Source organism: Salmo salar, chromosome ssa20, assembly GCF_905237065.1.
Source record: "Salmo salar chromosome ssa20, Ssal_v3.1, whole genome shotgun sequence".
Taxonomy (NCBI): Eukaryota; Metazoa; Chordata; class Actinopteri; order Salmoniformes; family Salmonidae; genus Salmo; species Salmo salar.
In genome coordinates, this window is record NC_059461.1 from 65,236,948 (window position 1) to 65,264,537 (window position 27,590).

General features: G+C 47.1%; 1 protein-coding gene across 1 annotated transcript in view; it reads left to right on the top strand.

The window, feature by feature from the left end:
• Nucleotides 1–27,590, top strand: part of dph1 (diphthamide biosynthesis 1) — a 95,290-nt gene that overhangs the window by 17,596 nt on the left and 50,104 nt on the right. Inside the window, exon 4 of the mRNA XM_014163047.2 lies at nt 24,224–24,345. Coding sequence (XP_014018522.2) covers nt 24,224–24,345 — 122 coding nt within the window. The remainder of the gene's footprint in view (nt 1–24,223; nt 24,346–27,590) is intronic.

Sequence of the window (27,590 nt, forward strand, 5' to 3'; positions counted from 1 at the left end):
AGCTCTCCTGCTTGGCAGCCCCCTCACTACCCTCCTAAATCCCAACCACATCTGTCTCAGGACTCTAAGAGGAGACAGTCAGACAAAAACATCCAGACACACCTGGACCAGACAGCTACAGTAGACCAGACAGCTAGAGTGGACCAGACAGCTACGGTAGACCAGACAGCTACAGTAGACCAGACAGCTAGAGTGGACCAGACAGCTAGAGTGGACCAGACAGCTAGAGTGGACCAGACAGCTAGAGTGGACCAGACAGCTACAGTGGACCAGACAGCTACAGTGGACCAGACAGCTAGAGTGGACCAGACAGCTACAGTAGACCAGACAGCTAGAGTGGACCAGACAGCTAGAGTGGACCAGACAGCTAGAGTGGACCAGACAGCTAGAGTGGACCAGACAGCTACAGTGGACCAGACAGCTAGAGTGGACCAGACAGCTACGGTGGACCAGACAGCTACAGTGGACCAGACAGCTAGAGTGGACCAGACAGCTACAGTGGACCAGACAGCTAGAGTGGACCAGACAGCTATGGTAGACCAGACAGCTAGAGTGGACCAGACAGCTACAGTAGACCAGACAGCTAGAGTGGACCAGACAGCTACGGTAGACCAGACAGCTAGAGTGGACCAGACAGCTAGATTGGACCAGACAGCTAGAGTGGACCAGACAGCTACGGTAGACCAGACAGCTAGAGTGGACCAGACAGCTAGAGTGGACCAGACAGCTACAGTGGACCAGACAGCTACAGTGGACCAGACAGCTAGAGTGGACCAGACAGCTACAGTGGACCAGACAGCTAGAGTGGACCAGACAGCTACAGTGGACCAGACAGCTACAGTGGACCAGACAGCTAGAGTGGACCAGACAGCTACAGTGGACCAGACAGCTAGAGTGGACCAGACAGCTAGAGTGGACCAGACAGCTACAGTGGACCAGACAGCTACAGTGGACCAGACAGCTAGAGTGGACCAGACAGCTACAGTGGACCAGACAGCTAGAGTGGACCAGACAGCTACAGTGGACCAGACAGCTAGAGTGGACCAGACAGCTAGAGTGGACCAGACAGCTACAGTGGACCAGACAGCTAGAGTGGACCAGACAGCTACAGTGGACCAGACAGCTAGAGTGGACCAGACAGCTACGGTAGACCAGACAGCTAGAGTGGACCAGACAGCTACAGTGGACCAGACAGCTAGAGTGGACCAGACAGCTAGAGTGGACCAGACAGCTACAGTGGACCAGACAGCTACAGTGGACCAGACAGCTACAGTGGACCAGACAGCTAGAGTGGACCAGACAGCTAGAGTGGACCAGACAGCTATGGTAGACCAGACAGCTACGGTAGACCAGACAGCTAGAGTGGACCAGACAGCTAGAGTGGACCAGACAGCTACAGTGGACCAGACAGCTACAGTGGACCAGACAGCTACAGTGGACCAGACAGCTACAGTGGACCAGACAGCTACAGTGGACCAGACAGCTAGAGTGGACCAGACAGCTACGGTAGACCAGACAGCTAGAGTGGACCAGACAGCTAGAGTGGACCAGACAGCTATGGTAGACCAGACAGCTACGGTAGACCAGACAGCTAGAGTGGACCAGACAGCTATGGTAGACCAGACAGCTACGGTAGACCAGACAGCTAGAGTGGACCAGACAGCTATGGTAGACCAGACAGCTACGGTAGACCAGACAGCTACAGTAGACCAGACAGCTACAGTAGACCAGACAGCTAGAGTGGACCAGACAGCTACAGTAGACCAGACAGCTAGAGTGGACCAGACAGCTACGGTAGACCAGACAGCTACAGTAGACCAGACAGCTACAGTAGACCAGACAGCTACAGTGGACCAGACAGCTACAGTAGACCAGACAGCTACAGTGGACCAGACAGCTACGGTAGACCAGACAGCTAGAGTGGACCAGACAGCTACAGTGGACCAGACAGCTACAGTGGACCAGACAGCTAGAGTGGACCAGACAGCTAGAGTGGACCAGACAGCTAGAGTGGACCAGACAGCTAGAGTGGACCAGACAGCTAGAGTGGACCAGACAGCTACAGTAGACCAGACAGCTAGAGTGGACCAGACAGCTAGAGTGGACCAGACAGCTAGAGTGGACCAGACAGCTACAGTGGACCAGACAGCTACAGTAGACCAGACAGCTACAGTATATCCGGCCCACTCCCCTCCCAACGACCAGATAGTTTCCCAGTGCTATTTCAGGTTTAGTGAGAAGTCTCTTGAGTGCTTGACATTACGAGGTGGAAAGAGATCCTCCCACATGTGTGCCTCTTTGTCCCATATCCCAGTTATCACAACCCTGGAGAACCACGACCTATAGATCACTCTGTTATATTGGCCAACCTAAATCACCACTCTGACTGGAGGATGGCAGATAGCTGCTGGTGATGTACTGGCTCTCATATAATGCCTTTGAAGACACCTGGAAATTGCTTGACCTGTCTGGAAGATACAGTCGATGCACTCCAGAGATAAAGCATCATATAGACTTTGCCGTCGTCCCTCCCGGCTGTCTGTGTCCAGGGGGACAAGTTGATGGGCTTTATAGAGAGACCGAAAGGCTGACGGTCTGCTCTTTCTCTCCTTCACACTGCCTGGGTGCATCCCAAATGGTAAGCTATACCCTATAGTACACTGCTTTTGTCCAGGGCCCTATGGAACTTGGTCATATGTAGTGCCCTATAAAGGGAATAGGGTTTCATTTAGGGGCGGCACCTAAATGAAATGTGAGCAGCTGAGGACAGAAAGCCGAGAGGCACTGAACACTACAGTATGTAATTAAAGTGGGGAGACAGAGGGAGCAGAGAACTCATCAATGTTCTGTTTTTCACTTGATTTTGGTTATTTACGTAATGAAATAAACTTCCCCGTCCTTCGGTCCGTCCGTCTGTCTGCCCAGCGTTGTGTGTGTGAGAGATATGGAGTGGTCAGTGCTCTGCTCGGGAAGGTTTCATCCCACTCCCCACTACCCACTCTCTCCTATTTCACTGCTCTATCACTAACTCAGACCAGGCATAGTCACTTTCATTTAGGACCAACCGTACATTCCAGCCCCACCACATGCAGATATAATTGAACACAGAGAGCGATGCATAATATTACCTGCAATTTCAAAGGGAAACAGGAATATGTGTGGACATATTCTCATGCACATTTAAAAATGAGCTCTGGGCTTTTATGATGTTATTTTGGAGTGAATGCAGGCAATTGACAGCCTTTTCAATGTGAGCGAAATGGAAATGGGATAATTCTGTATTTAAATAATAGAAAACCAGAGTGCCATGCATTTACATGTTCAGAAACCATTGGTTGAAAATGGAGGCACTGCAACAGAATGTTAATATCTCTGAACTAGGCCTGATACCTCTGAACTAGGCCTGATATCTCTGAACTAGGCCTGATACCTCTGAACTAGGCCTGATACCTCTGAACTAGGCCTGATATCTCTGAACTAGGCCTGATATCTCTGAACTAGGCCTGATATCTCTGAACTAGGCCTAATATCTCTGAACTAGACCTGATATCTCTGAACTAGGCCTGATATCTCTGAACTAGGCCTAATATCTCTGAACGAGGCCTAATATCTCTGAACTAGGCCTGATATCTCTGAACGAGGCCTAATATCTCTGAACTAAGCCTAATATCTCTGAACTAGGCCTGATATCTCTGAACGAGGCCTAATATCTCTGAACTAGGCCTGATATCTCTGAACTAGGCCTAATATCTCTGAACTAGGCCTAATATCTCTGAACTAGGTCTAATATCTCTGAACTAAGCCTAATATCTCTGAACTAGGCCTAATATCGCTGAACATTAATGCTGTACACTGAGTGCACAAACATTAGGGACACCTGCTCTTTCCATGATATAGACTGACCAGGTGAATCCAGGTGAAAGCTATGATCTCTTATTGATGTCAGGTAGCCTAGTGGTTAGAGCGTTGGGCTAGTAACCGAAAGGTTGCTAGATTGAATCCCCGAGCTGACAAGGTAAAAATCTGTCGTTCTGCCCCTGAACAAGGCAGTTAGCCCACTGTTCCCAGGCCGTCATTGAAAATAAGAATTTGATCTTAACTGACTTGCCTAGTTAAATAAAATGAAATCCACTTCAATCATGTAGATGAAGGGGAGGAGACAGGTTAAAGGAGTTTTAAGTCTTGAGAAAGTTGAGACATGGATTGTGTATGTGTGCCATTCAGAGGGTGAATGGGTAAGACAGAAGATTTAAGTGGCTTTGAACAGGGTATGGTTTGTTCACTCAGTGTATATCTGAACTGAATGTGAACAGAACAGATTCAGTAGTGTCCACATGTAAAGTGGAGAGGCTATTGTAGGAGCTAGTGAACCATCTGTAGCATGGCTTCCTGCTTTGAAAAGGTTAGCTACACATCTGCCCTGTGCTCCCTCTGAAGGAGATGAAGGGATGACCTTATGGGAGGAGGGAGAAAAATAATGTAATGCCTAACAGGGGAGGATAGAGTCGAATATTCCAGTAGAATGTCAGTAGATCTAGAAAGCAGCATGGTGGTGGAGTATGCCAAGGATTGAGAGCTGAGAATGACACATGTTGAGAGGGGGAGGGAATGGAGAGGAGCCAAAACAGGTTGTTGTTGAAATGAACAGGACAGAGATTGTCATATGACTGGAGGGAACAGAGTGACAGCTGAGAGGAAGGTTGTAGGAAGAGAGAGAGACAGAATATTCTATCAATTACTTCAGCGATAGCTCTTTGTAATCATTTTGTCTCACACTTGTATAGTCCTTTTGGGCATGGGGATTTGGATTGCAGTGCCATATTGAGTGTGTGTGTGCACGTGTGTGCATGATTTATCCTATCAGAGTGGTTAAAGCCTAGTGACTGACCTCAGATCAGATTCCATCAAACCCTATATTCCCCTCTGCAACATAGCTAAAAAGCCTTTCATGTCCCCTCATCCATCCCAGGTCCCACTGTGCTGTCCCCTGATTCCTCCCTTTATGTGTCGTTCTGCGATATGATAAAATATATTGTCTGCATTATTTTAAAGCTCTCTATAGATGATATTAAGGCATACAAGGGTTCTCCCAGCTCTGTACAACAATATTGGATTCCCATAACGGTTGCCATATCATTTTGTTTTTGTTTCGTTTTTTAAATTGGATTCAAGCGCCTTTTAGAATGCGGTGCTGTGCAGTATGTTGATGAAGCTGTAGTCTTTTACATAATGACCCGGGCCCGGGCTGTTTGAGAACCTGCCAGAACAAATAGATGAGATGCGCTCCCAGAAATAGACCCAGCAGTAATGATCTTGTTTTTGGTGGATTTAAAGGATTATCTAATGGCATTACTGAAAACATCTGTCTAAGCTTCATCCTATCCTCCCTGCCCGCCCGCCCGCCCGCCGCACGCCCATGTTACTACGTTACCAGTACACCTACTGTACCCATTCACTCTCAATTACTACAATTAATCTGTCATTTTCACCCGCGTTTTGTCTTCCAATTTTCCCGGTGGAAGACGTGGGTGTGGGAATCATAGTGTTTGTACGACAACACTAAATGGAAGAAAGCTTTGTTGAGCAAAATGCTCGGAGAGAGAAAGGCGGGAGAGGAAGTAGAGGAACATGTAATCATCCAACACGGTGCCAGATTTCTGTTTTCAGGAGACTATTTTGTCGGTGTATTTTCTGTGTTCTGTGTGTGCAAAGCAGATTACTGCTATCAGATTTGTTAATATTACAAACCCTAGAGCAAACAGCTCATCTGCCTTATGCACTCAGCCAGCAGCGGCCTTCTCACGCTCTTCGCTCTGTCTCCATCTCTCTCTCTCTCCACCTCCTTCTTCTCCTCTCTTACTGCCCCTTCTCTCTCTCCACCTCCTCATTTACACCCCCTTCCATCACACAACCTCCTTCTGTGTTTCAACTCACTTCTTCCATTGCTCTTATATTGTTCTCCTCGCTCTCTCTATCATCGTTCTCTCTCCCTCTCTCCATCTCTCTCTATCATCGTTCTCTCTCCCTCTCTCCATCTCTCTCTATCATCGTTCTCTCTCCCTCTCTCCATCTCTCTCTATCATCGTTCTCTCTCCATCTCTCTCTATCATCGTTCTCTCTCCCTCTCTCCATCTCTCTCTATCATCGTTCTCTCTCCCTCTCTCCATCTCTCTCTATCATCGTTCTCTCTCCATCTCTCTCTATCATCGTTCTCTCTCCCTCTCTCCATCTCTCTCTATCATCGTTCTCTCTCCCTCTCTCCATCTCTCTCTATCATCGTTCTCTCTCCCTCTCTCCATCTCTCTCTATCATCGTTCTCTCTCCCTCTCTCCATCATTCTCTCTATCATCTCTCTCTCTCTATCATCTCCCTGACTCTCTCTCATCTATCATCTCCCTCTCTCTCTCTCATCTCCCTCCCTCTCTTTCGTCTCTCTATCATCTCCCTCTCTCTCTCTCTCTCTCTATCATCTCCCTCTCTCTCATCTATCATCTCCCTCTCTCTCATCTATCATCTCCCTCTCTCTCTATCATCTCCCTGACTCTCTCTCATCTCCCTCTATCAACTTTCTCTTTCTCTCATCTCTCTCCCTATCATCTCTCTCCCTGTCATCTCTCTCCCTCATCCACCACTCTCTCTTCCACCACTCTCATCTCCCTCTCTTGCTCATATCGCTATATCATTTCCCCGTCTCTCTATCATATCTTTCTCTAATTTTTCTCTCATCTCACTCCCTCTATCATCTCTCTCTGTCATCTCCCTCTCTCTCTATCATCTTTTTCTCTTTCTCTCTCATCTCCCGCTCTCTCTCTGTCATCTCCCTCTCTCTCTCTGTCATCTCCCTCTCTCTCTCTGTCATCTCCCTCTCTGTCATCTCCCTCTCTCTCTCTGTCATCTCCCTCTCTCTCTGTCGTCTCCCTCTCTCTCTATCATCTCCCTCTATCATTTCCCTCTCTCTCATCTTTCTCTCATCTCCCTCTCTATCATCTCTATCATCTCTCTCTCTATCATCTCTATCATCTCCCTCTCTATCATCTCTATCATCTCCCTCTCTATCATCTCTATCATCTCCCTCTCTATCATCTCCCTCTCTATCATCTCTATCATCTCCCTCTCTATCATCTCCCTCTCTATCATCTCCCTCTCTATCATCTCCCTCTATCATCTCTCTCTATCATCTATCATCTCTCTCTCTCATCTCTTTCTCTCTATCATCTCTCTCTCTATCTTCTCCCCCTCTCTATCATCTCTCTCTATCATCTCTCTCATCTCCCCCTCTCTATCATCTGCCTCTATCATCTCTCTCTCTCTATCATCTCCCTCTCATCTCTCTTTCTCTCTATCATCTCTATCATCTCCCCCTCTCTATCATCTCCCTCTATCATCTCCCTCTATCATCTCTCTCTTTCATCTCTCTCTATCATCTCTCTCTATCATCTCTCTCTATCATCTCTCTCTATCATCTCCCTCTATCATCTCCCTCTATCATCTCTCTCTTTCATCTCTCTCTATCATCTCTCTCTATCATCTCCCTCTATCATCTCTCTCTATCATCTCTCTCTATCATCTCCCTCTATCATCTCCCTCTATCATCTCTCTCTTTCATCTCTCTCTATCATCTCCCTCTATCATCTCTCTCTATCATCTCCCTCTATCATCTCCCTCTATCATCTCCCTCTATCATCTCCCTCTATCATCTCCCTCTATCATCTCCCTCTATCATCTCTCTCTATCATCTCTCCCTCTCTATCATCTCTCTCTATCATCTCTCTCTATCATCTCTCTCTATCATCTCTCCCTCTCTATCATCTCTCTCTATCATCTCTCCCTCTCTGTCATCTCTCTATCATCTATCATGTCTCTCTCTATCATCTCTCTCTATCATCTCCCTCTCTCTATTATCTCCCTCTCACTATCATCTCTCTCTATCATCTCCCTCTCTCTCTATTATCTCCCTCTCTCTATCATCTCTCTCTATCATCTCCCTCTCTCTCTATTATCTCCCCCTCTCTATCATCTATCTTCTCTCTCTATCATCTGTCATCTCTCTCTCTATCATCTCCCTCTCTCTATCATCTCTCTCTATCATCTCCCTCTCTCTCTATTATCTCCCTCCCTCTATCATCTCTCTCTATCATCTCCCTCTCTCTCTATTATCTCCCCCTCTCTATCATCTATCTTCTCTATCTTCTCTCTCTATCATCTGTCATCTCTCTCTCTATCATCTCCCTCTCTCTATCATCTCTCTCTCCTCTCTCTCTATCATCTCTCTATCATCTCCCTCTCTCTCATCTCTCTCTATCATCTCCCTCTGTCTCTCTCCTCTCTCTCTCTCTCTCTCTCTCATCTCTCTCTCTTTCTCATCTCTCTCTCTCTCCTCTCTCTATCATCTCCCCCTCTCTCCCCCTCTCTATCATCTATCTTCTCTCTCTATCATCTGTCATCTGTCATCTCTCTCTCTATCATCTCTCTTTATCATCCCCCTCTCATCTCTCTCTATCATCTCTCTCTCTCTATCATCTCTCTCTATCATCTCTCTCTATCATCTGTCATCTCTCTCTCTATCATCTCTCTCTATCATCTCCCTCTCATTTCTCTCTATCATCTCCCTCTCTCTATCATCTCCCTCTCTCTCATCTCTCTCTATCATCTCCCTCTCTCTCTCTCCTCTCTCTATCTCCCTCTGTCTCACTCCTCTCTCTCTCATCTCTCTCTATCATCTCCCTCTCTCTCTCATCTCCCTCTCTCATCTCTCTCTCTCATCTCTCTCTCTCATCTCTCTCTCATCTCCCCTCTCTCTCATCTCTCTCTATCATCTCCCTCTCTCTCTCATCTCCCTCTCTCATCTCTCTCTCTCATCTCTCTCTCATCTCCCCTCTCTCTCATCTCTCTCTATCATCTCCCTCTCTGACACTAACTTAGTCAGACTTTCATTTTTCTCCGTTCTCTCTCCTCCATATTTTGCCTTTCCTTTCTCTCTAACTTAATTCTTCTAAAGAGGAAATAATGAGGATTCCTCTCCGCTGAGTTGCCCTGCTATTACCCAGGGAAGTGCCTCTTCCTCTCCTCCAATATCCTCCCTCCATTCTTCACTCCCTCCATCCCTGCTCACAGACGCAGGACGAATTGGAGCTCTTGTCTGAAATGTAATGAAATGAAAGATGAGCCATCACCAGGTGCAGGATATAAATATGTCACACCCATAACCTGATTGTGTGTACGAGGAGAGGCTGAGTGATGTACATCATCGTTGTGTGTGTACGAGGAGAGGCTGAGTGATGTACATCATCGTTGTGTGTGTGTGTGTGTGTGTGTGTGTGTGTGTGTGTGTGTATGAGGAGAGGCTGAGTGATATACATCATCGTTGTGTGTGTGTGAGGAGAGGCTGAGTGATGTACATCATCGTTGTGTGTGTGTGTGTATGAGGAGAGGCTGAGTGATATACATCATCGTTGTGTGTGTATATTAGGAGAGGCTGAGTGATGTACATCATCGTTGTGTGTGTATGAGGAGAGGCTGAGTGATGTACATCATCGTTGTGTGTGTATGAGGAGAGGCTGAGTGATGTACATCATCGTTGTGTGTGTGTGTGTACGAGGAGAGGCTGAGTGATGTACATCATCGTTGTGTGTGTGTGTGTGTGTGTGTATATGAGGAGAGTCTGAGTGATGTACATCATCGTTGTGTGTGTGTGTGTATGAGGAGAGTCTGAGTGATGTACATCATCGTTGTGTGTGTGTGTGTGTATATGAGGAGAGTCTGAGTGATGTACATCATCGTTGTGTGTGTGTGTGTACGAGGAGAGGCTGAGTGATGTACATCATCGTTGTGTGTGTGTGTGTGTGTGTGTGTATGAGGAGAGTCTGAGTGATGTACATCATCGTTGTGTGTGTGTGTGTATGAGGAGAGTCTGAGTGATGTACATCATCGTTGTGTGTGTGTGTATATGAGGAGAGTCTGAGTGATGTACATTATCGTTGTGTGTGTGTGTATATGAGGAGAGTCTGAGTGATGTACATTATCGTTGTGTGTGTGTGTATATGAGGAGAGTGAGTGATGTACATTATCGTTGTGTGTGTGTGTGTGTGTGTGTGTGTGTGTATATGAGGAGAGTCTGAGTGATGTACATTATCGTTGTGTGTGTGTGTGTGTATATGAGGAGAGTCTGAGTGATGTACATCATTGGGGGTGTGTGTGTGTGTGTGTGAGGAGAGTCTGAGTGATGTACATCATCGGGGGGGTGTGTGTGTGTGTGTGTGTGTGGGGGGGGTATTTCTATTGTATGTGCCTGTGTTGTAAGTTGTCTGGACAGATGCTGCTGTCACACTTCCTCAGTGAAGTTGTCAAGAGTGTGTCAGTGTCTGAAACACAAACACATGATGCACATGCTGTGACCACCCTGCATATCTGTCTGTCCCCTGGGACCACTGTCCTGTCTCCACTGTTATAACACCCACCTAGAATGGACACCATAGACACATGGCTAGCTTCACATACTGTCTGTCCCCTGGGACCACTGTCCTGTCTCCACTGTTATAACACCCACCTAGAATGGACACCATAGACACATGGCTAGCTTCACATACTGTCTGTCCCCTGGGACCACTGTCCTGTCTCCACTGTTATAACACCCACCTAGAATGGACACCATAGACACATGGCTAGCTTCACATACTGTCTGTCCCCTGAGACCACTGACAGATTGACTTTTACAATTTTGATTTGACAGATCATGGTGGCCATTGTCCAACATGGCCCCCAACCAGCTCCAAGGGGTTGAACTGGGTCACTTTTATGGTAGTGATAGCATTGCATTTATCCCCAGTAAAGCCAGACCTCATTCCACCTGATGTAAGGAAAATATAGAATGTTGTTCAGGGTTTGAGACATTAAGGAATGGAATGGCCCTCTCAGTTAGTAAAACCCTGATGAAGGCCAAAAGCTGAAATGCGTTGGTTCTACTTTTAGCAATAAATGTTTTTTTATTGAATTCCATTGTCCTCCAAGTGTTGCTGAATCTCCTCTCCTCTCAGTAAACTCAGCAGGCCAGGTCACTCCTTCCCTTATCGCTCTGTTTCTCCCTCTCTCTCTCTTTCCTGCTCTTCCTTCCACACAGACGCGTACACACACTTCCACACGCCCAGTCCCAGTCCCCGGCAGGCTTCTCTGAGGGGTGCACCGTGGCACACAGCTGGGAGATTAAAATGGTTTTGCTGTTCATAAATCACAGCGACAGCAATGGGCCCATATTAAAGACCAGCGTAGGGATCTCACAGCATGTTGTGTCTGTTGTGTCTGTTCTGTCTGTTCTGTCTGCTGTGTCTGCTGTGTCTGTTCTGTCTGCTGTGTCTGCTGTGTCTGTTCTGTCTGCTGTGTCTGCTGTGTCTGTTCTGTCTGTTCTGTCTGCTGTGTCTGTTCTGTCTGCTGTGTCTGCTGTGTCTGTTCTGTCTGTTCTGTCTGCTGTGTCTGTTCTGTCTGCTGTGTCTGCTGTGTCTGTTCTGTCTGTTCTGTCTGCTGTGTCTGTTCTGTCTGCTGTGTCTGCTGTGTCTGCTGTGTCTGTTCTGTCTGTTCTGTCTGTTCTGTCTGTTCTGTCTGCTGTGTCTGTTCTGTCTGCTGTGTCTGTTCTGTCTGTTCTGTCTGCTGTGTCTGTTCTGTCTGCTGTGTCTGTTCTGTCTGTTCTGTCTGCTGTGTCTTCTGTCTGTTGTGTCTGTTGTGTCTGCTGTGTCTGTTCTGTCTGCTGTGTCTGTTCTGTCTGCTGTGTCTGTTCTGTCTGTTCTGTCTGCTGTGTCTGTTCTGTCTGCTGTGTCTGTTCTGTCTGTTCTGTCTGCTGTGTCTGTTCTGTCTGCTGTGTCTGTTCTGTCTGTTCTGTCTGCTGTGTCTGTTCTGTCTGCTGTGTCTGTTCTGTCTGTTCTGTCTGCTGTGTCTGCTGTGTCTGTTGTGTCTGTTCTGTCTGCTGTGTCTGCTCTGTCTGCTGTGTCTGTTGTGTCTGCTGTGTCTTCTGTCTGCTGTGTCTGTTCTGTCTGTTCTGTCTGCTGTGTCTGTTCTGTCTGCTGTGTCTGCTGTGTCTGCTGTGTCTGCTGTGTCTGTTCTGTCTGTTCTGTCTGTTCTGTCTGTTCTGTCTGCTGTGTCTGTTCTGTCTGTTCTGTCTGCTGTGTCTGTTCTGTCTGCTGTGTCTGCTCTGTCTGTTGTGTCTGTTCTGTCTGCTGTGTCTGTTCTGTCTGCTGTGTCTGTTCTGTCTGCTGTGTCTGTTGTGTCTGCTGTGTCTGCTGTGTCTGTTCTGTCTGTCGTGTCTGCTGTGTCTGTTGTGTCTGTTCTGTCTGCTGTGTCTGTTCTGTCTGTTCTGTGTCTGTTCTGTCTGCTGTGTCTGTTCTGTCTGCTGTGTCTGTTGTGTCTGTTCTGTCTGCTGTGTCTGTTCTGTCTGTTCTGTGTCTGCTGTGTCTGTTGTGTCTGCTGTGTCTGCTGTGTCTGTTCTGTCGGTTGTGTCTGTGCTGTGTCTGTTGTGTCTGCTGTGTCTGTTCTGTCTTCTGTGTCTGTTCTGTGTCTGCTGTGTCTGTTCTGTCTGCTGTGTCTGTTGTGTCTGTTGTGTCTGTTGTGTCTGCTGTGTCTGTTCTGTCTGTTCTGTCTGTTCTGTCTGTTCTGTCTGTTCTGTCTGCTGTGTCTGTTCTGTCTGCTGTGTCTGTTCTGTCTGCTGTGTCTGTTCTGTCTGCTGTGTCTGTTCTGTCTGTTCTGTCTGTTCTGTCTGTTCTGTCTGCTGTGTCTGTTCTGTCTGCTGTGTCTGTTCTGTCTGTTCTGTCTGCTGTGTCTGTTCTGTCTGCTGTGTCTGCTGTGTCTGTTGTGTCTGCTGTGTCTGTTGTGTCTGTTGTGTCTGCTGTGTCTGTTCTGTCTGCTGTGTCTGTTCTGTCTGTTGTCTGCTGTGTCTGTTGTGTCTGCTGTGTCTGTTCTGTCTGCTGTGTCTGTTCTGTCTGTCGTGTCTGCTGTGTCTGTTCTGTCTGTTCTGTCTGCTGTGTCTGTTCTGTCTGCTGTGTCTGTTCTGTCTGTCGTGTCTGTTCTGTCTGCTGTGTCTGCTGTGTCTGTTCTGTCTGTTGTGTCTGCTGTGTCTGTTCTGTCTGCTGTGTCTGTTGTGTCTGCTGTGTCTGTTGTGTCTGCTGTGTCTGCTGTGTCTGTTCTGTCTGCTGTGTCTGTTGTGTCTGCTGTGTCTGTTCTGTCTGCTGTGTCTGTTCTGTCTGTTGTGTCTGCTGTGTCTGTTCTGTCTGTTGTGTCTGCTGTGTCTGTTGTGTCTGTTCTGTCTGTTGTGTCTGCTGTGTCTGTTGTGTCTGTTCTGTCTGCTGTGTCTGTTCTGTCTGCTGTGTCTGTTCTGTCTGTTGTGTCTGCTGTGTCTGTTCTGTCTGCTGTGTCTGCTGTGTCTGTTCTGTCTGCTGTGTCTGTTCTGTCTGTTGTGTCTGTTCTGTCTGTTGTGTCTGCTGTGTCTGTTGTGTCTGCTGTGTCTGCTGTGTCTGCTGTGTCTGCTGTGTCTGCTGTGTCTGTTCTGTCTGTTCTGTCTGCTGTGTCTGTTCTGTCTGCTGTGTCTGTTCTGTCTGCTGTGTCTGTTCTGTCTGTTGTGTCTGTTGTGTCTGTTGTGTCTGTTGTGTCTGTTGTGTCTGCTGTGTCTGTTCTGTCTGCTGTGTCTGTTCTGTCTGCTGTGTCTGTTCTGTCTGCTGTGTCTGCTGTGTCTGTTGTGTCTGCTGTGTCTGCTGTGTCTGTTCTGTCTGTTGTGTCTGCTGTGTCTGTTGTGTCTGCTGTGTCTGTTCTGTCTGCTGTGTCTGTTCTGTCTGCTGTGTCTGTTCTGTCTGTCGTGTCTGTTCTGTCTGTCGTGTCTGTTCTGTCTGTCGTGTCTGCTGTGTCTGCTGTGTCTGTTCTGTCTGCTGTGTCTGTTCTGTCTGTTCTGTCTGTTGTGTCTGTTCTGTCTGTTCTGTCTGTTCTGTCTGCTGTGTGTACTTGTCAATGTCTCAATTGTTGGGGGATGTTTTGTTTCATATGACTGGACCTCTTGTTAAGTCAGCTTACTGTGGTCTGGCTACAACTTTATTGGTCCATTCCCCTCGCAAAAATCAACAACAGTTAGACATATTGGTAGAATGTTGCCAGAGTTTTCTTGACACACGCAGACACACACACACAGACACAGACACACACACACAGCTGTTTGTAGTGTCTGTCTTGTTAGGTTGGTGTAATGATGAATCTCCGTAGTAAACAGTCAGAATTGTGTCTGAAACATCATGATTGAATGTCTTGAAGGGAGAAGCACTCCATCTCCAGAGCAACGCCACGGGAGTCTTCGTAATGAAGGCTTAGTGACAACCCAAACGCCTGTCAGCACCTAATCAAACTAATTAAAGCAGCATGTTAGTTAAAGCACAAACAATTCATTGTCATCAAGGAAGAAGTGTCGTTGGTTGACAGGGAATGGGTTTGTGTGGTGATGGGGAAGTCTGTCTGCCGTGAGAGAGAGAGAGAGAGAGAGAGAGAGAGAGAGAGAGAGAGAGAGAGAGAGAGAGAGAGAGAGAGAGAGAGAGAGAGAGAGAGAGAGAGAGAGAGAGAGAGAGAGAGAGAGAGAGAGAGAGAGAGAGAGAGAGAGAGAGAGAGAGAGAGAGAGAGAGAGAGAGAGAGAGAGAGAGAGAGAGAGAGAGAGAGAGAGAGAGAGAGAGAGAGAGAGAGAGAGAGAGAGAGAGACCCCTCTTTCACCCATGCTGGGCTCTGATGAAATTCCTGTCACAGTCAGGCAAGGATCTCATCTCCTGAGGACAGCGAGACGTGGATGGATCTAACCTTGTGATCCCCTTGACAGTGGGAGGGAACGGCATCGATCCACCATGTAAATAACCCCTTAGTCAAGCTGTACAGTGAGCATCTGTTTATGCATCTTTCTCTGTAGTACATAACCACAACTCTCCAGTCACCTAGCTATGAGCTCTGTTCTAACTATCTGCTGAAGAGGGCCCATAATTAACAAGTTCACAGGCTTCTCGTCATCTAAATGACATCTTAATGGCATTTCACTTCAGATGTTTCAGCTCAAGAGCCAGAGATGGTAACTCCAGCCAGGAAATGGAGAGCGAGAGATGTGTTATCACAAGTCCAATGTGAGATGGGGATGAGGGTTGGGTTGCTGTAAACACTGGTAGCCGTCCTTCTCTCTCTCTATCCTTTTTCTCATCTCTCCCTCAATGTTTCTCTCTCTCTCTCCCCTATCTCTCTCTCCTTTTCCCTCTCTCCTTCTATAGCCCCCTCTCTCGTTCCTTCTTTCTCTCCCTCGTTCAGCCCTACTCCGGTGGGACAGGGGGATTGCACTCCTCTTGATCCCAGGTAGCATCACATCTCTCATTGAGGCCTCAGCTCTGTAATTACTCTCCTGATCCCAGGTAGCATCACATCTCTCATTGAGGCCTCAGCTCTGTAATTACTCTCCTGATCCCAGGTAGCATCACATCTCTCATTGAGGCCTCAGCTCTGTAATTACTCTCCTGATCCCAGGTAGCATCACATCTCTCATTGAGGCCTCAGCTCTGTAATTACTCTCCTGATCCCAGGTAGCATCACATCTCTCATTGGGGCCTCAGCTCTGTAATTACTCTCCTGATCCCAGGTAGCATCACATCTCTCATTGAGGCCTCAGCTCTGTAATTACTCTCCTGATCCCAGGTAGCATCACATCTCTCATTGGGGCCTCAGCTCTGTAATCAGATTCATTGCATCTATTACCCAGGTATTTCAGTGTACTCACGCAGTGGAAATAATGAGATGTGTAGCACCAATAAGATGGCATAATAATGATATTTCTTGCAGATGGATGCTTTATTAGATACAGTAATATTCTGCAGTGCGGTCGTTTGCATTGTGGAGATTGCAGTATGGAGGGTAGACTGCTGCTGTGGTGGGTAGACTGCTGCTGTGGTGGGTAGACTGCTGCTGTGGTGGGTAGACTGCTGCTGTGGTGGGTAGACTGCTGCTGTGGTGGGTAGACTGCTGCTGTGGTGGGTAGACTGCTGCTGTGGTGGGTAGACTGCTGCTGTGGTGGGTAGACTGCTGCTGCGGTGGGTAGACTGCTGCTGCGGTGGGTAGGCTGCTGCTGCGGTGGGTAGGCCGCTGCTGCGGAGGGTAGGCCGCTGCTGCGGAGGGTAGGCCGCTGCTGCGGAGGGTAGGCCGCTGCTGCGGAGGGTAGGCCGCTGCTGCGGAGGGTAGGCCGCTGCTGCGGAGGGTAGGCCGCTGCTGCGGAGGGTAGGCCGCTGCTGCGGTGGGTAGACCGCTGCTGTGGAGGGTAGACTGCAGGGCATCTCTCTTCAACATTCTTGTGGGATAGCCATATATATGTTTTACCTGGGAGACATACATTTATGCAGCTCTAACAATGTCATTAGTGTGCCTTAAAACAACAGGGGCAATGAGATTTAAGGAAGCCTATTGTTCAGACTCAGAGAGAGAGCCAGTATCTCTCTCTCACAAACACACACACACCAAACTGAGGGATTTAGGCTAGTTCTTAGTCTCCCATTATCAGGATCCCTCTATTGCACAGCTCTCCCTCTTTCACTCTCTGTCACACACACACAACATGCACAACACACACTGAAATCAAGACCTTGACGAAAGAAAGGATAAGCGAATCAAATCTTGGAAAGCCAATATTGATTTACTGGATGAGTTCCCTTCATCCATGTGTCTGTGTTTTACTAGGCTCAGGTGGACTGTAGTGTCCTTCATACCAGAGCAGCCATTAGTGGAAGAGAGAGAGGGAAATGGAGAACGAGAACAAATATAAAGAGAGTCCATGCCTCTCTGGAGGGTGAAGGTAGTTGAGCATCGATAGAGAGAGAGGAAAACAGAGAGGAAAACAGAGAGGAGAGAGAGAGGAAAACAGAGAGGAGAGAGAGAGGAGAGAGAGGAAAACAGAGAGGAGAGAGAGAGGAAAACAGAGAGGAGAGAGAGAGGAAAACAGAGAGGAGAGAGAGAGGAAAACAGAGAGGAAAACAGAGAGGAGAGAGGAAAACAGAGAGGAGAGAGGAAAACAGAGAGGGGAGAGAGGAAAACAGAGAGGGGAGAGAGGAAAACAGAGAGGAGAGGGAGGGAGAGAGAGAGGGAGAGAGGGAGAGAGGGAGGGAGAGAGAGAGAGAGAGAGGAAAACAGAGGAAAACAGAGGAGAGAGAGGAAAACAGAGAGGGGAGGGAGAGAGAGAGAGAGAGAGAGAGAGAGAAAAACAGAGAGGAGAGGAAAACAGAGAGGAGAGAGAGAGAGAGGGAGAGAGAGGAAAACAGAGAGGAGAGAGAGAGAGAGGAAAACAGAGAGAGGAAAACAGAGAGGAGAGAGAGGAAAACAGAGAGGAGAGAGAGAAATCAGAGAGGAGAGAGAGAGAAAATCAGAGAGGAGAGAGAGAGAAAATCAGAGAGGAGAGAGAGAGAAAATCAGAGAGGAGAGAGAAAATCAGAGAGGAGAGAGAGAAAATCAGAGAGGAGAGAGAGAAAAACAGAGAGGAGAGAGGAAAACAGAGAGGAGAGAGAGGAAAACAGAGAGGAGAGAGAGAAAATCAGAGAGGAGAGAGAAAATCAGAGAGGAGAGAGAGAGAGAGAGAAAATCAGAGGAGAGAGAGAAAATCAGAGAGGAGAGAGAGGAAAACAGAGAGGAGAGAGAGGAAAACAGAGAGGAGAGAGAGGAAAATAGAGAGGAGAGAGAGGAAAACAGAGAGGAGAGAGAGGAAAACAGAGAGGAGAGAGAGGAAAACAGAGAGGAGAGAGAGGAAAACAGAGAGGAGAGAGAGAAAATCAGAGAGGAGAGAGAGGAAAACAGAGAGGAGAGAGAGGAAATCAGAGAGGAGAGAGAGGAAAACAGAGAGGAGAGAGAGAGAGAGAGAGAGAGAGAGAGAGAGAGAGAAAACAGAGAGGAGAGAGAGAGAGAGGAAAACAGAGAGGAGAGAGAGAGAGGAAAACAGAGAGGAGAGAGAGAAAATCAGAGAGGAGAGAGAGGGAGGAAAACAGAGAGGAGAGAGAGAGAGGAAAACAGAGAGGAGAGAGAGAGGAAAACAGAGAGGAGAGAGAGAAGAAAACAGAGAGGAGAGAGAGAGGAAAACAGAGAGGAGAGAGAGAGGAAAACAGAGAGGAGAGAGAGAGGAAAACAGAGGAGAGAGAGAGAGAGAGGAAAACAGAGGAGAGAGAGAGGAAAACAGAGAGGAGAGAGAGAGGAAAACAGAGAGGAGAGAGAGAGGAAACCAGAGAGGAGAGAGAGAGGAAAACAGAGAGGAGAGAGAGAGGAAAACAGAGAGGAGAGAGAGAGGAAAACAGAGAGGAGAGAGAGAGGAAAACAGAGAGGAGAGAGAGAGGAAAACAGAGAGGAGAGAGAGGGGGTCAGGGATTCTGAAAAAGATAAGGATAAAAACAAAGCGAGAGAGAGGGGGGGGAATTAGAGAAGGAGAGAGGTGTAAACAGATGGAGAGGAAAACAGAGAAAGAGAGATGAAAACAGAAGCGGGAAAGGAGAGTGAACTTTGAACTACCTCTTATCAAACTAAAGGTTGAAGGTACAATGAAATCCAGTGGAAGAGAGGAATTCAAAAAGGGAGAGAGCGAGAGAGGAAACGGCCTCTGTAGCCAGTGTACAGTGTCTAAGGGTTCACTGAGTAGACAGCCAGCTGTTGTTAGTCAGACTGGGTTGGTGGGTAGGCTACACTGTATGTTTGTCTCGTTTTCCCCTTTATTCTCACTATTAATTCTACCTTTCCTGGCTAGCCTGAATATGTCAAAACACAGCCACTAAACCATAGCAGCTACAAAAACATCTCTTTATCCATTCACACCTCTCTTTCCTCACTCTCTCCTTTATCCATTCACACCTTTCTTTCCCCACTCTGTCCTTTATCCATTCACATCTCTCTTTCTCAGCTTTCAGCATTCACTCCTTTTAGTCAGTGTTAAGGAGTTGTATTTTGCATTTTAATCCCCCGTAGGGATGATGAGATGCAGAATGAATTAATTTGTTGCTTTTAATTGATTAGAGCAAAAGAAAACAAAAAACTGGTATGGCTTTGTGGCTTTCTCAATAGAAAAGGCCTTCCGTAGTAGGTGTATGTAATGTGGATAGGGCAGTTGATAGTATTTTATGCTAAGGCCACAGATGGACAGATCATCTGTAATTGACCCTGCCTCTGCAGTTTCCATCCAGATGTGCAGTTTCCATCCAGATGTGCTATCTATAAATCCATGTCCTATAAAAATAATAGTGTCCTTACTTACCCCTACCCCCTACTAATCAGATTATCAACTAGTCTCTATTTATCCTGACTAGAGGTCGACCGATTATGATTTTTCAACGCCGATACCGATTATTGGAGGACCAAAAACCCGATACCGATTAATCGGACGATTGTTTTTATTTTATTTATTTATTTGTAATAATGACAATTACAACAATACTGAATGAACACTTATTTTAACTTAATATAATACATAAATAAAATCAATTTAGCCTCAAATAAATAATGAAACATGTTCAATTTGGTTTAAATAATGCAAAAACAAAGTAAAAGTGCAATATGTGCCATGTAAAAAAGCTAACGTTTAAGTTCCTTGCTCAGAACATGAGAACATATGAAAGCTGGTGGTTCCTTTTAACATGAGTCGTCAATATTCCCAGGTAAGATGTTTTAGGTTGTAGTTATTATAGGAATTATAGGACTATTTCTCTCTATACGATTTGTATTTCATATACCTTTGACTATTGGATGTTCTTATAGGCACTTTAGTATTGCCAGTGTAACAGTATAGCTTCCGTCCCTCTCCTCGCTCCTACCTGGGCTCGAACCAGGAACACATCGACAACAGCCACCCTCGAAGCAGCATTACCCATGCAGAGCAAGGGGAACAACTACTCCAAGTCTCAGAGCGAGTGACGTTTGAAACGCTATTAGTGTGCACCCGCTAACTAGCTAGCCATTTCACATCGGTTACACCAGCCTGATCTTGGGAGTTGACAGGCTGAGGGTTTGTGTTGTGTATGTTCTAGGTTAGTTTTCTATGTGTAGGTTGGGTGCTGGACTCTCAATTGGAGGCAGGTGTTTCTAGTTGCCTCTGATTGGGAGTCCTATAAACAGGTGTGTGTTTTTGTTTGTCACTTGTGGGTAGTTGTTTGAGAGCACTGCTTTTGTTGAGCCTGCTTCTCTGTTCCTGTCGTTAGTTTGTTTATTGTTTTTCCTGTGGATGCTTTGCTCGTGATTATTAAAAAGATGAGTATCCACATTCCGTCTGCGCCTTGGTCCCATTCTCTCTTCCACGACAGCTGTTACATTATGGTTAGGTACATTGGTGCAACGACAGTGCTTTTTTCGCAAATGCGCTTGTTAAATCATCACCCGTTTGTCGAAGTAGGCTGTGATTCGATGAGAAATTAACTGGCACCGCATCGATTATATGCAACGCAGGACACGTTAGATAAACTAGTAATATCATCAACCATGTGTAGTTAACTAGTGATTATGTTAAGATTGATAGTTTTTTATAAGATAAGTTTAATGCTAGCTAGCAACTTACCTTGGCTTCTTGCTGCCCTCGCGTAACAGGTAGTCAGCCTGCCATGCAGGCTCCTCGTGGAGTGCAATGTAAGGCAGGTGGTTAGAGCGTTGGACTAGTAACCAGAAGGTTGCAAAAACGAATCCCCGAATCCCCCCTGAACAAGGCAGTTAACCCCCGTTCCTAGGCCGTCATTGAAAATAAGAATGTGTTCTTAATCTGACTTGCCTAGTTAAATAAAGGTGTAAAAAAAATACTGATTACCGATTGTTATGAAAACTTGAAATCGGCCCTAATTAATCGGCCATTCCGATTAATCGGTCGACCTCTAATCCTGACCCTCTAATATGTCTCATCTGTTGATGCAGACTGACTGACTGACTGACTGACTGACTGCAGCTCTTTTGTTCGATGATGATTGACTCCTGTTCATGGACCACCAGCCAACCTGACTGCTCTGTAGGCCCTGTTGATGTTTAGCATGTCAATCATAAAGGGATGGAAAAGCAATATCTGAGTGATGTCACTCCTAGTCCCTCTGCTTGACTTGTCCCAGTCAGAGACAGCCAGTACATGGTGACATGCTGAGACTGGGGATTGATCTACTTAATGACTTGTCCCAGTCAGAGACAGCCAGTACATGGTGACATGCTGAAACTGGGGATTGATCTACTTAATGACTTGTCCCAGTCAGAGACAGTCAGTACATGGTGACATGCTGAAACTGGGGATTGATCTACTTAATGACTTGTCCCAGTCAGAGACAGCCAGTACATGGTGACATGGTGAGACTGGGGATTGATCTACTTAATGACTTGTCCCAGTCAGAGACAGCCAGTACATGGTGACATGGTGAGACTGGGGATTGATCTACTTGACCTGTCCCAGTCAGAGACAGCCAGTACATGGTGACATGCTGAGACTGGGGATTGAACTACTTGACCTGTCCCAGTCAGAGACAGCCAGTACATGGTGACATGCTGAGACTGGGGATTGAACTACTTGACCTGTCCCAGTCAGAGACAGCCAGTACATGGTGACATGCTGAGACTGGGGATTGAACTACTTTGACTTGTCCCAGTCAGAGACAGCCAGTACATGGTGACATGCTGAGACTGGGGATTGAACTACTTGACTTGTCCCAGTCAGAGACAGCCAGTACATGGTGACATGCTGAGACTGGGGATTGAACTACTTGACCTGTCCCAGTCAGAGACAGCCAGTACATGGTGACATGCTGAGACTGGGGATTGAACTACTTGACTTGTCCCAGTCAGAGACAGCCAGTACATGGTGACATGCTGAGACTGGGGATTGATCTACTTGACCTGTCCCAGTCAGAGACAGCCAGTACATGGTGACATGCTGAGACTGGGGATTGATCTACTTGACCTGTCCCAGTCAGAGACAGCCAGTACATGGTGACATGCTGAGACTGGGGATTGAACTACTTGACTTGTCCCAGTCAGAGACAGCCAGTACATGGTGACATGCTGAGACTGGGGATTGAACTACTTGACTTGTCCCAGTCAGAGACAGCCAGTACATGGTGACATGCTGAGACTGGGGATTGAACTACTTGACCTGTCCCAGTCAGAGACAGCCAGTACATGGTGACATGCTGAGACTGGGGATTGAACTAATTGACTTGTCCCAGTCAGAGACAGCCAGTACATGGTGACATGCTGAGACTGGGGATTGAACTAATTGACTTGTCCCAGTCAGAGACAGTCAGTACATGGTGAGACTGGGGATTGAACTACTTGACTTGTCCCAGTCAGAGACAGCCAGTACATGTTGAGACTGGGGATTGAACTACTTGACTTGTCCCAGTCAGAGACAGCCAGTACATGGTGACATGCTGAGACTGGGGATTGATCTACTTGACCTGTCCCAGTCAGAGACAGCCAGTACATGGTGACATGCTGAGACTGGGGATTGAACTACTTGACTTGTCCCAGTCAGAGACAGCCAGTACATGGTGACATGCTGAAACTGGGGATTGATCTACTTAATGACTTGTCCCAGTCAGAGACAGTCAGTACATGGTGACATGCTGAAACTGGGGATTGATCTACTTAATGACTTGTCCCAGTCAGAGACAGCCAGTACATGGTGACATGGTGAGACTGGGGATTGATCTACTTAATGACTTGTCCCAGTCAGAGACAGCCAGTACATGGTGACATGGTGAGACTGGGGATTGATCTACTTGACCTGTCCCAGTCAGAGACAGCCAGTACATGGTGACATGCTGAGACTGGGGATTGAACTACTTGACCTGTCCCAGTCAGAGACAGCCAGTACATGGTGACATGCTGAGACTGGGGATTGAACTACTTGACCTGTCCCAGTCAGAGACAGCCAGTACATGGTGACATGCTGAGACTGGGGATTGAACTACTTGACTTGTCCCAGTCAGAGACAGCCAGTACATGGTGACATGCTGAGACTGGGGATTGAACTACTTGACTTGTCCCAGTCAGAGACAGCCAGTACATGGTGACATGCTGAGACTGGGGATTGAACTACTTGACTTGTCCCAGTCAGAGACAGCCAGTACATGGTGACATGCTGAGACTGGGGATTGAACTACTTGACCTGTCCCAGTCAGAGACAGCCAGTACATGGTGACATGCTGAGACTGGGGATTGAACTACTTGACCTGTCCCAGTCAGAGACAGCCAGTACATGGTGACATGCTGAGACTGGGGATTGAACTACTTGACTTGTCCCAGTCAGAGACAGCCAGTACATGGTGACATGCTGAGACTGGGGATTGAACTACTTGACCTGTCCCAGTCAGAGACAGCCAGTACATGGTGACATGCTGAGACTGGGGATTGAACTAATTGACCTGTCCCAGTCAGAGACAGCCAGTACATGGTGACATGCTGAGACTGGGGATTGAACTACTTGACTTGTCCCAGTCAGAGACAGCCAGTACATGGTGAGACTGGGGATTGAACTACTTGACTTGTCCCAGTCAGAGACAGCCAGTACATGTTGAGACTGGGGATTGAACTACTTGACTTGTCCCAGTCAGAGACAGCCAGTACATGGTAACTGAGACTGGGGATTGATCTACTTGACCTGTCCCAGTCAGAGACAGCCAGTACATGGTGACATGCTGAGACTGGGGATTGATCTACTTGACCTGTCCCAGTCAGAGACAGCCAGTACATGGTGATCTAGACTGGGGATTGAACTACTTGACTTGTCCCAGTCAGAGACAGCCAGTACATGGTGAGACTGGGGATTGAACTACTTGACTTGTCCCAGTCAGAGACAGCCAGTACATGGTGAGACTGGGGATTGAACTACTTGACTTGTCAGAGACAGCCAGTACATGGTGAGACTGGGGATTGAACTACTTGACTTGTCCCAGTCAGAGACAGCCAGTACATGGTGACATGCTGAGACTGGGGATTGAACTACTTGACTTGTCCCAGTCAGAGAGTCAGTACATGGTGACATGCTGGGGATTGATCCTGCTGACCCTATCAGGATGCCACTGTGCTCGGAGCCAGGTTTGGTATCGATCGCCATGGTAAGAGGGGAGGTCAGTGGGGCTAATAGACTGAGCTGATTGGAGATTGTGTGTGCGTGGCTGTCGAATGACAGGGGGATAGTTCAATTTGTGTTCATGTGCGGTCAGAGGAGTGGTTTTGGTCATGTGTGTGTCTGTCCCAGGTTCACAGAGGCAGACACCATTGTGATGGGTGATGTGACGTACGGAGCCTGCTGCGTGGACGACTTCACGGCTCGCGCCTTGGGGGCAGACTTCATGGTGCACTACGGCCACAGCTGCCTCAGTGAGTCTCACACACACACACACACACACACACACACACACAGTATCACACACGCACAAAAAGACACACATACACGACTCAGACATGACGCAAGTAATCATTAGTAATCGAATCACATCCCTAAAACATGCGCAAATGGAAATACACACACACATCAGGGATTTTGTTTGCCGGCTTTAGGCACCATTCAAAAGTTTGGGTACCCTTAGAAATGTCCTTGTTTCTGAAAGAAAAGCGCATTTTTTGTCCATTAAAATAACATCAAATTGATCAGAAATACAGTGTAGACATTGTTAATGTTGTAAATGACTATTGTAGCTGGAAACGGCAGATTTGTTATGGAATATCTACATAGGCGTACAGAGGCCCATTATCAGCAACCATCACTACTGTGTTCCAATGGCACGCTGTGTTAGCTAATCCGTGTTTATCATTTTAAAAGGCTAATTGATCATTAGAAAACCCTTTTGCAATTATGTTAGCATAACTGAAAACTGTTCTGATTAAAGAAGCAATAAAACTGGCCTTCTTTAGACTAGTTGAGTATCTGAAGCATCAGCGGGTTCGATTACAGGCTCAAAATGGCCAGAAACAAAGATCTTTCTTCTGAAACTCGTCTATTCTTGTTCTGAGAAATGAAGGCTATTCCATGCAAGAAATTGCCAAAAAACTGAAGATCTGGTACAACGCTGTGTACTACTCCCTTCACAGAAAAGTGCAAACTGGCTCTAACCAGAACAGAAATTGGTAGTTAAGGTCTTGTCCCATCGCTGTAACTCCCGTACGGACTTTGGAGAGGTGAAGGTTGAGAGCTGTGCGTCCTCTAAAACAACCAATGTGTCGGCGGAAACACCAATGTGTCAGCGTGCTTGCGCCCGGCCCGCCACGGGAGTCACTAGAGCGGGACGGGACAAGGACAACCCGGCCGGCCAAACCCTCCTCTAACCCGGACAACGCTGGGCCAATTGTGCACCACCTCATGGGTCTCCCGGTCGCGGCCAGCATCTGTAGTGACGCAGCTAGCACAGCGGTGCAGTGCCTTAGACCGCTGCGCCATTCAGGAGGCTGAAAAGGAAGTTTTATTTGCTACTTCATTACATGAGTTGTATGTTCTGTTAATTACCATCATCTAAATGTGATTTCTGTCATTCTGAGCACCGGAATAGAAACCCTGACACACACACACAGCCACACACACAGCCACACACACACACACACACACACACACACACACACACACACACACACACACACACACACACACAGCCACACACACACACACACACACACACACACACACAGCTTACACACACACACACAGCTTACACACACACACACACACACACACACACACACACACACACACACACACACACACATCACACACACACAACCACACACACACACACACACACACACACACACACACACACACACACACACACACACACACACACACACACACAGCCACACAGCCACACAGCCACACAGCCACACAGCCACACACACACACACACACACACACACACACACACACACACAGCCACACACACACAGCCACACACAGCCACACACACACACACACAGCTTACACAACCACACACACACACACACACACACACACACCCACAGCCACACACACCCACAGCCACACACAGCCACACACAACCACACACAACCACACAGCCACACACACCCACAGCCACACACAACCACACAGCCACACACAGCCACAGCCACACACACACACACACACACACACACAGCCACACACACACAGCCACACACACACAGCCACACACAACCACACACACACACAGCCACACACACACACAGCCACACACACACAGCCACACACAACCACACACACACAGACACACATCACACACACACTCGAGGCATAAGAAGGATAGACAGACCCCATGGCCTCCAGCCAGGGTATAAAGCAGCGAGATCAATACCAGCAGCACATACAGACTGTAGGTTTTGTACTTCAAGTGCCTGGCAATGGGTAGTACTCAATAGCTCAGTGTGTGTGCTTAGCTGCAGTTTTGTAAGGCCTATCAGACCTTTAGAGGCTGGACAGCAGCACATTTACTCGGTCGATCAATGGAGAACATGCATTAGGGCTGTCCTTTGAAAAGCCTGTGCAGATCTTAAGGACCCTTCATTCTCTGCGCTGCTCTCTGCCTGTCTGCAGCACAATATAGCAGGGAATGCTAAATCAATATTTGTGATATCTCTCTGGCAGAACGAGCCGAACAAGGCTCACCTCTCCCAAATACCACATCTGACCATGAGAATATTAATCCAATACACCAGCCGACCACTCTAACAAACCAACAAGCAAGCAATACACATTCTCTGACCAACCAACACACACTCTCTGTGTTCTGCACTCACATACAAAAGAACATGATGGATAAAAGGCAGCACTAGCCAGTCATACTGGTTACAAGGCTGAAATGAGACTCCTCTTCTACATTCAGCTCAGCTACAAAATGACTTGATGAATCTCCACTAGTCAAATAGGGCTGGGAATTGCCAGGGACCTCACGATATGATATTATCATGATACTTACAGGTGAAGTTGGAAGTTTACATACACCTTAGCCAAATACATCTAAACTCAGTTTTTCACATTTCCTGACATTTAATCCTAGTAAAAATGTCCCTGTCTTAGGTCAGTTAGGGTCACCACTTTATTTTAAGAATGTGAAATGTCCGAATAATAGTAGAGAGAATGATTGATTTATTTCAGCTTTTATTTCTTTCATCACATTCCCAGTGGGTCCGAAGTTTACATACACTCAATTAGTATTTGGTAGCATTGCCTTTAAATTGTTTAACTTGGGTCAAATGTTTTGGGTAGCCTTCCACAAGCTTCCCACAATAAATTGGGTGAATTTTGGCCCATTGCTCCTGACAGAGCTGGTATAACTGAGTCAGGTTTGTAGGCCTCCTTGATCGCACACACTTTTTCAGTTCTGCCCCCAAATTTTCTATAGGATTGAGGTCAGGGCTTTGTGATGGCCTCTCCAGTACCTTGACTTTGTTGTCCTTAAGCCATTTCGCCACAACTTTGGAAGTATGCTTGGGGTCATTGTCCATTTGGAAGACCCATTTGCGACCAAGCTTTAACCTCTCTCGGGTATGTGGGACGAAATCGTCCCACCTAGTCAACAGCCAGTGGAATCGAGTGGCACGATATTAAAAAACCTTAAAAATGCTATTACTTCAATTTC